This window comes from Papaver somniferum, chromosome 6 (genome assembly GCF_003573695.1).
Source record: "Papaver somniferum cultivar HN1 chromosome 6, ASM357369v1, whole genome shotgun sequence".
In the NCBI taxonomy this organism is placed as follows: Eukaryota; Viridiplantae; Streptophyta; class Magnoliopsida; order Ranunculales; family Papaveraceae; genus Papaver; species Papaver somniferum.
Genome location: NC_039363.1, coordinates 82,327,413 through 82,336,994, shown reverse-complemented (window position 1 = coordinate 82,336,994; position 9,582 = coordinate 82,327,413). Strand labels below are relative to the sequence as shown.

The window sequence follows — 9,582 nt, the reverse complement described above, 5'->3', positions numbered from 1 at the left end:
CACTAAGGTTTCAAACTACTTAAAAATTGGTATAATGACTCGTACAATAATAACAATATGAGTTTATTTTTTATCGATTAATCACATATGGATCTCATACAAGTCTATCCTAGGTTGTGGATGATGCCAAATACAATCTCTGTTTCTGGCGATTATTCTATTCTCGATATTGATGTGATTTCATATGGAACTTATTTTGCGTAATTGAGAAATCAAGTGTGATGAAAGGAAATAAATTAATAAGAACCGAGAAAAAAGAGTCTAACTGTGCAATCTAAATCAATATATGTTTATATGATCTAATTAGGAAAGAAAAAAAATTTGATAATAAAATTTAAATAACTAGATTAATGTTGAGTTAGATATCAAATTTCACATTTCATTATTATGATCCTTTTTCTGTACAAAAGGAAAATAAAAGATCGAATGAAAGAGAAAAAGACAACAATAAATTGCATATGAAATTACGGATCTATGTTTACCTAGTTATTTGAATTAAATTGGGACAATCTTAGCCGCCAATATCTCGACGTCCCATGACTGCATAAGCATGTCAAAACCTATCAATACAACTATACAAGCCTATTAACGTGGCATTTTTCTCCAGAATTTTGATTAAATTAACACGATAAGTATCACAGTTGTAGAATTATAAATCGTTGGATAATGATACTAACGTTTGAAACTCATCAGTGTTAGGGTGCAGTAATTTTCTTTCTTTTGCTGCATAACCATATGAGCTTGTAAATAGTAAGTCTCATTTTATAAACAAGTTATGGGGCATAAAGAAGAAAAAAAAAGCTCTGGGTGGGGAATCGGGTGATCGACCACTCGATTATTAGAGCAAGTCTTATGGTGGAATGCATCCATCTTCCATCTTCCATGCCACCTCAGCATTTGGAACTGTGGATGGAAGCGCAAGTGTAATGGTGGAATAGTAGAAACGCTATTCTTAATGGAGCTAAAAAAACGCAATTAAGAATGGAGCTAAAAAAACACAATTAAGAATGGAGCTAAAAAAACACAATTTAGAATGGAGCTTTTTTTCCAGCCGTTAGATTTCAACAACTCATTTAAATCTACGGATAAAAAAAAACGCAATTAAGAATGGAGCTAAAAAACGCAATTAAGAATTGAGCTTTTTTCCAGCCGTTAGATTTCAACAACTCATTTTAAATCTAAGGATAAAAAAAAACACGCAATTCTTAATTGCGTTTTTTTAGCTCCATTCTTAATTGCGTTTAACGCTATTCTTATTGGCGTTCAGATGGATTCCACGAACCCTTCCACGAAACCGTGGAACCTTGCTTAGATTTTCTGTGAAAGATCCCAACTTGGAAGCCACTAAACTTGACATTTCATGGCTTTTCCACACTTGGAATAGTTTGAATTACACCATAAGACTTGCTCTTAACCAACATACAACACGTGTATCTTTGATCTCGAAATTCGAAATCGAAGTCCGCGCTTACAGCTTACGAGACCTCAACCGCTAATCTATAGAAGGCAAATATGCACCGTCGATCATATGGATCTTCGGTTCCAATTATACCCAGAGACTTAAATCACCACAGGCTCACTTTAGCAGCAATCCCTTTTCTTTTCAACGTAGACGTTTATAATAAACTTATGAAATTCAAATTCCAAATCTAAAAATCTCCATTTCTCTCTCTATCTCCCCCCCCTTTTTCTTCTTCTCACTAGGGTTTCGAAAGATCTGAATGGGTTTTAATTTCTGAAGATGTCAACAGTAGAGATATTATTCGGCAAGTTCTTCGAGAGAAAGAATTCGGTAATTGAACAGCTCAATCAACAGAAAGATTTGTATGATCAGTATTTGGCTTCAACATGTTTGATTAATGGAATTCGACCTCCTTCTTGGCTTTTGAAAGATGGATTTGAGACTGGTAGTTCCGAAATCAAAGGTATTATTCCATTATCTCTTCAATTTAGGGTTTTAGCGTTTTAATTTTTTGTTCCTTCGAATTTATGTGTAAAATTTTGGGGTTTTAGGGTTTTGTTATTATTGTAGATGTGATGTACTTCGGGAATTATATGTTTTCTCTAATTTTTTGGTTTTACTCCCTAAAACTGGAGCTTCATTTGGATAACCGCATTTTGTCAGTGTTAGAATACATAGTAAAGCAGTAATGAGCTATGAGAATTAGGTTAAAAAAGTTCACGGAAAACAAGCATTTTGACTCTAAGACAATGCTGGTAGGGATAGACGATTTGCATGGTTTCTTCCATGATGTGAGCGTGGTAGTTGCAAAATCCCCATTGCTTACAAAAAAAATAAATGTTGCACGATCCCCATCAAATGCTAGTGTTGATATGAAGTGGCTTGTTATATGCAATTATTAGCTACTTCCTTTGCTTTGTCAATTGTAAAATTATGAAAATCACCTGCAATCTACTTTCTATAGGTTGTTAAACTTTTGGTTTCTTTCTTCTGATTGGATTTTCTCATTGTAGAGTTGAAGAATGAAGACTTGATTTCAGGACTTCTATTCCCACCTTCCAGAGCCAATTATCCGTCTTCCATTGGAAGTAAAACCTTCTATAGCCGGTCAATTTTTGCTGCAAATACTGTAAAGCAGCTTTCAGGCGATTTTTTTTCAGAAACTTGTGCTTCCAACAAATATTATAGTGTAGGTGAGAGATCAGCAGATATACCCAACTGCCCGTTGGATGGTAAGAATATAGAGCTGGAAAGTACATTAAACACGGTTCCTGAGCTGGATAATACCATCTTTTCTCCCCAAAATCAAACAGATTTGACCAATCACTTTGATGTCACAACCGTGGGAGAGAGATCAACTGTTGATCCGAAGTGCAGTCTGAATGGAAGCAGTCTCAAGTCAGAATGTACATTTAACACAATTACACATCAGGGTGGAACTACTGGCACTCCTCAATGCCAGACGGATTTGAAGGTGTCCGAGTCCAGCTTTGAATTACCTCAATCATTGGCAAGGATCCAAAGGTCCAGATCAAGGCAAAGAGCTCTAGAACTTCGTAATAGTGCAAGTGGAAAATCAAGAAAGCGTGCTATACAAGAAAGTAATGTGGCTGCTGGTAGGAGTACAAGGTCAAGAACATCTTGCGAACAGCCTCCTCCTGCTAAAGAGCTGCTAGAAACAGATGCCAGAATCTCTAGTATTCCTTATCAGGTTCTCGGTAGTATAGCTACATCAGCCACCCAAAGTGAAGGCATTGATCTTCATAATGTTTTAGATGCTGAAGGGACCATGGAAGGGTCTAGCCCGGTGCAAAAAGATCCGGAGCTTTGTAACTCTGCGGCGGAAAATACTGAGAACAATCTATCCAAGGAAAATGCAACAACCTATGAGGATAATATAAGATCCCAAACTACTGTGCCGCAGATTAATTCTGCTGAACTGGGTTTAGCTAGACATAATAACTCGGATAAGCTAACTGGCAGAATTACGTGCTCCAGATCTTCTTCAATTAATAGATCTCCCCAGCATCTGAATCCATTGGATTTGGTCGAAAGACATGACCTTCCAAAGGCATCAGACCTTCAGGTATTGAATCATGAGGAAATTTCTGCTGCTGGAATTGCACTAAATAAGCATGTAAATGTGTCAGTTGACTGCAATTCTACTTGTACTGTAACTAAGCAGGAAGGTGTTAGCATGGGAGCTAGTTTGGAGTTTTTGATTTCTAGGTCTCGATCTGATGAGATTAACTTTGTTGAGCCAAAGCAACTTATTTTTGATGATGTTGAAGATTCCAGGTTGGGTGAAACTTTTGGGCCTTCTTTCGGACGGGAAACATTGCAGGCATCTGACCCTCAAGTATTGATTCATGAGGAAATTTCTGCTGCTAGGATTTCAGAAGCTAAGCATGTTGCAGATATGCCAGTTGACCGCAAGTATATTTGTTCAGTTCAGGAAGATGTTAGTGTGGGAGGTAGTTTGGAGTTCTCAGTTTCAAGGCCTCAATCAGATGATATGAAATTTTTTGAGCCAAAGCAACTTGTATTTGGCGATGCTGAAGATTTGGAGCATGTTGAGACTGTTGGGCCTTCTCCAGGGAGGGAAATATTGAACCAGTCACCAGAGGTGGGATCAACTCCTTTAGGATTGAAGGGATCAGTTGATGAATTACCTATATCTAGTGTTTTCCATGCGAAAGGTGTTCTTTCTAGTGATGGGTCATTGCTGAAGAAGGATCACGGAATGGAAATGGTGATCGAGAGTGAAACTATGACGGGTTCTCTTCCTCATGTGGAAGAAAGGTTTGAAAATGCTGGGAGAAAACAGTCCCTTGAATCTGTTGCAGACGCTTCGAAGTTATGCTCTCCTTTATTACAGGCCGAACGAGCTGAGGGTTACGAAGGCTTTGTAACCGATAGATCTCCAGAGAGAAACGAAAAGAATATAAACATGTCCAGTGATATCCGCGAAAAATGTAACTCCATTCCTGATGATGCAATGCTGAAGATGGATCAAAATATGGAAGTTGTAGGTGCAGAAAACAATTTAAAGGCTAAATCTGGAACCCCAACTGAGGTAGAAAGGTCTGAACTTGTTGGGGCAGAGAAAGCTGAGTTTGATTTGCACCCTATATCACCTATCAGTAAAACATCAAGCATTTCTGCTTTGTTTCCTAGGCAGTCACTTCGCCAAACTTCAGATTTCGATGTTGATAGATCTTCGGAAGGAAGCAAAATGTCGTCGAACAAGGTGCAGGTAACTGGTCATGAATTTTTACAGGAACCATCCGCCACATCTATGGACCGTCTTGAAAGAGATGGAGAAAATGCCTCTATAAGGTTGTCTAATGCCTTTTATGAAGATGAGAGGCCCGAGTTACTCGATACTGAAGAAACAAGAGACCGTACTTCATCAGCAATGTGTACTGGTGCAGTTTCAGATATTTCTTCTCTTGCATTAAGGAAAGAGTCACCTGATATTGATCGGCATGTAGTAGCTGATAGATCTTCAGAATGTGACGATAGAAAACGAGCATCAGATTCATCGTTTTGTCTAAAGGATTTACAGTATGGTAGAATTTCATTTGGATGCAAACTGGAAGGAGCACTAGACATTGATTTGCCCGACGTTGGGGTTGATTCAAACAAAGATACTTCTGGTAAGAATTTGACAAGGGAGTTTGATTTGGAATCATTGCCTGAAGATTCTAGAATTGATAGAGATGCAGGTAGCAAGTCAAGTTCTAGGCAGTCAGTTAAACAAGATATTTCTCTAGTACATGATGCAAGTCAAGTTCCCCACCTATTCCCTTCCGCCATCCATGAAGAAGATGCTGGTTGTAGTAAATCAAATGATTCTTCAAAAGAAGAAAATTCTGTTCTATCGGCAATGACTAGTTATAATGGGTGGGAAAACTCATGGCCTCAGTGTAAGCGAAGGAAGATTGAAGGCCAATCTGATAAGGGGTTTACTACTTGCCCAAGGATCTGGAGTGCTAAACCTAACCATCACGAAGACATTGTTTGCCTAAACTTAAATAGTGCCGAAACTGGTTCGGGGACTGATCTGGAGTTTCAGCAATTTCCCGTGTCTGGTGTTGTGGAATCGAGCATCATCGAGAGTGCTGTCGGAGAGATGTCCAATGGTGCAAAGCACCTCGTAATGGAGGGTGTTCAATGCTCACCTCAGATCCATGCAGAGGAGGTAATATTCTCTTTGTTAATAGTTACGATAGATTATACTTTGAGTTATGGTACAAATTTAATCTGAAAACCTGAAAACCTGCCTCGTAAATCCCTCCATCAGTTTCCACCTGTTACCACACACATGACTTCGTGCATGGACTCTGAATGGACCCTCAGTTGTCTTTTCAAGGAGACCCATGTGAATATTATCTACCTGATCTTTTACAATTTACTACCTACCTAGGATTGCTGGAAATCCAGTATTTATGTGGAGTAATTAACAAGTCCCCTATTGAACCATATACTCATACACTTATATGGTTGTCAAAGAATGAATAATACATTACAGAGATCAAAGATTATCTTTCTTTTTGTTTTATTACTAACAACTGAGATTGTGAGATGCATAATTATTCTTTCGTGTTTTTTTTTTGTGTGTGGCAGGCTGAAGTTGATGAGGGGTTTGTCCTTGGAGATGCAAACATTCCTCTGGGTTTCATACCAATGCTATTAGAGTCTTCTCTTGGCTCTAGTGGCATTAAGGTAGAGGATACAGGCATTCACTTGAATGAAGTTGAAGAGCAGTATCCGTTTAGCGTTGCCATGAGTGTGGATAGGCAGTGTCTTCCTCAATACGAGCAGAAGTTTTTCTGTTTTGAAAGTGAAAAAACTCCACGAAGCATGGGGGAAGCGTGTTCTACTGAACAAGATATCAAATCTAATCTTGAAGAGCAATTATTATCAAATTATGATAATCTTGATCTTGTTGGTGCTGATCAAAGCATGCCTGAGTTTGAGAAGTTCACAGATCTTCCGGACACAATAATTGAAGGAATGAGCATTCTGGAGGAGCTGTGTCCGTCTTCTGGCATGGGTACCCCATATTCTCTTCCTTCAAAGTCTAAATTTCAAATGGACTTGAGCACCTGGTCGGGTTATAATCCATTGGAACCAGGAAGGTCTTATTCTGATTTCATGCCATCCTCAAGTGATCAGTCCGAGTGTGATGCTTGGAGTCCTTACACACCTCAAGTTGGGAAGGCTACTCATACTATTCTCTCATCATCTGGTGGTCAACGTTCTAAGAAGCAACGAAGCACAAACTCAGAGTTAACTCCGATTCATGAAGATAGTAGTAGTGGTGGTGAAGAGAACCGAAACCTATGCAAGGTAATTTATCAAGTCCAGGAAAAAAGCAGTGCAATAGAAATGAAGAGCTCAACATATAAAGGACCCCTTGTAGACATAAGTAACATTAACCCTCTTGACTTTGTCTCTGGAAATGAGAAGATCTTTGAGAGAGGACGCCTAATAGATTCTTTGGAGGAAGATGCGAACCTGCATGGGTCTGAGATTGGTCCTTCGAAGATGTCTAAAGATGACTTTGGCACTGAGAGGAAGTACAAGAACAAGGATAAAGAGAACAAAAGTTCTTCTTTATGTGGCTATGGCACTGAGATGAAGTACATGAACAAGGATAGAGAGAGCAAAAGTTCTTCTACATTTGGAACCGGTACACGTAAGTCCACTAGATGTCTTCAGAATACGGTTAGTAAGCCAAATTTACAGAGGAAAGCAACTGCGGAGAAACGTAATCATACTACTGTAGACAAGGCCCATAAAGGATCTAATATTGCGACTGATGTTAAATCCCTCTTTGAATACCTTCCAACTGCAGTGCCTCCAGGTACTTTCAGAACATATATTGCTTACAAGATAGTCTTGTTGTAGTGGCGTTTGTTACATCACGATCATGATTCTTAGCTCTTTTTGGCAGTAAGCCATAACATTATGAACAGTTTTATTAAGGATGGTGAATTACAAAAGATGGCTTGATATACAAAAGCTAATCATCTAATATGTTTCTTTCTTTCTTTCTTTTCTAATGTTCTATAGCAAAGAGAAAGGAGCCTAAAGTGAAAGCCCTAGATCTCGCTAAGGAAACAAAAAAACAGGAAGAGGAAAAGAAGAAACAGCGAGAGATGATGAAAGAAAAACGGGAGCGTGAGCGAGAACGGCAGAAGGAAGAAAAAGCTAGGGAAGAGGAATTGATGCAGAGACAAAAAGAAGAAAAAGAGCACCAGCGAGAAAGACTGAAGGAAGAAAAAGCGAGGCAACAGGAATTGATTCAGAAACGAAAAGAAGTGGAGGCAAAGAGAAAAGAAGCTGAAATGCAGGAGAGGAAAAGGCTTAGAGAAGATGAAAAGAAGGAGAAGGACAGAAAAAAGTTGTGCAGGGAGCCACAGAAGAAATTACATGCCGGGAAAGAAGAGAAAGAACTGAAATACAGAGCTGCCGTAAGTTATTTTCCTTGTTATTCATAGAAGTCTGGGCTTCAGTTTGTTCACCCTATTGATATCCCTAACTGTGCTGATTTATACTACTTTATAGGATGACAAAGCATCAAAGAAAAAAGGGTTTCAAGATGAGGAAATGAAGGATCAGAACCCAGAAAAGGTGAAGGGAAGAGAGGAGTGTGCAAAAGGGAGGCAGACTCAAACAAAGAAAGCCAGTGGTGTTCATGAACATTCTGTGGCTTTGGAAGAGTCTCACAGTAATGAGAATGTGAGTCTGCACATTACACCTATAAGTCTTATACATAATAGTGGCTATATCTTCTTCTAAGTCTGTGTGAGTTCTCTATTTTTTTTGTATTTATGGTTCTCCATTTATCTTGTAGGCGGTTAATTGTTTCGGTCAAGTAAATGAAGTTGGTTCATTGGCTACTGGCGGAACTCTGGAGCAGTCATATGACATATCTCCATACCAGAGCTCGGATGGAGAAGAGGACGATGATCTTCCTTCTAGGAAGGTTATTCCTTCTTGGTCCAGGTAACAGTTAAACTCTGCCCTCTATTATAATGGCCTGTGCTGGATTGGTGCATTTGATTTTGTTGCCTGTGTTTTGAGGTGGGGCAGCATTATATTATTTTGGCGTTAGGGTGTTATAATGTGTGCTGATGCTCAGATGATGTCGGGGTACATTGAACCCCGGTGGGTGTTATTATATGTCCATTTATCTCGTTTTAAGTCTTTGTCGGGAAGGAGTCCACTCAGGCCCTGCATCAATCTGCTCCATATTCAATTGTTTGTCAGAGAAAATACACGAGTTTCTTTCGACTATAGAGTAACTTGATAAAGATTGCTACCCATCTCTACTTAATATGTTCTAAACGCTTGTGTACAACAGGCAGTATTGTCCGGCTCCACACTCTTGCTCCCAACAACCAAAAGACATTTTCAAGCTATCAAGCTTTTGCAATATAAATCAAGGTAAGTCTCTCAAGTAGTCTATTGTAAACATGATCATTTCCGTACCATAGTCTAAAAAGCTGATCTCCTATGGTTTTGCAGTTCTTAAATCTCGAAAGAGCTTCAAGTAATTACGAGTTTGGCTTGGGAACTTCGGTTTCCTGCATGTTAGTTCTCTAAATAACATTCCACTGGATAGTTTCGTGTATAAATAGAGGTAATGTTTGAGTTTTAGGTTTAGCACGCCTCTGAACATTATATACTTCCTTACAGTGCTGCATTTATTGGTTTCACTCCCATATTTCTAATCTGATTGCCACAACTCTGTAGGTAAAAAGTCTCCCGAAATGAGCCCTTATGGCGCAAAAGAGTGAGATGACGACACTTGGAGCTTGACTGAGATTATTGAATGGGGAAGAAGTGATCCTTTTCCCCCTACCCATCTGTTTGTAGGTCACTGACATATACATGTGATTTAATGTAAATATCCAAATTTTCTTCCAAGTATGTTGCCCTACTCCTCTACAAACAAAAGGAGGGTAGTTTTTATCTATCGAATGGAATGAATTTTTTTTTTGCAGTAATGATACACACACCGTGAAAATGTCCCGTGATATGCACCGAGAAGGAATCTGACGGTCTAAATGTCACCCTCTTTGCATTGGGATAGGGGTGGGGCATGA

The 9,582-nt window shown here is 39.0% G+C and overlaps 1 protein-coding gene across 1 annotated transcript; it reads left to right on the top strand.

Moving 5' to 3' along the window:
* The first annotated feature begins 1,668 nt into the window (after nucleotides 1–1,668).
* On the top strand, nucleotides 1,669–9,479 carry LOC113288173. Its single transcript, XM_026537130.1, has 9 exons — nucleotides 1,669–1,925; nucleotides 2,476–5,666; nucleotides 6,092–7,334; nucleotides 7,544–7,944; nucleotides 8,039–8,212; nucleotides 8,328–8,479; nucleotides 8,838–8,920; nucleotides 9,002–9,116; nucleotides 9,230–9,479. Exons 1-8 carry the CDS (start codon nucleotides 1,742–1,744, stop codon nucleotides 9,028–9,030), a joined length of 5,457 nt encoding a protein of 1,818 aa, XP_026392915.1. The 5' UTR covers nucleotides 1,669–1,741; the 3' UTR covers nucleotides 9,031–9,116; nucleotides 9,230–9,479.
* Nucleotides 9,480–9,582: the final 103 nt, after the last annotated feature.

Excerpts from the sequence above, each read along its gene's own strand:
- LOC113288173 (XM_026537130.1), top strand. The coding sequence starts at position 1,742 with ATGTCAACAGTAGAGATATTATTCGGCAAGTTCTTCGAGAGAAAGAAT. Across the intron at positions 5,667-6,091 it reads CTCAGATCCATGCAGAGGAG|GCTGAAGTTGATGAGGGGTT; the intron begins GTAATATTCTCT and ends TGTGTGTGGCAG. Across the intron at positions 8,921-9,001 it reads CTTTTGCAATATAAATCAAG|TTCTTAAATCTCGAAAGAGC; the intron begins GTAAGTCTCTCA and ends ATGGTTTTGCAG.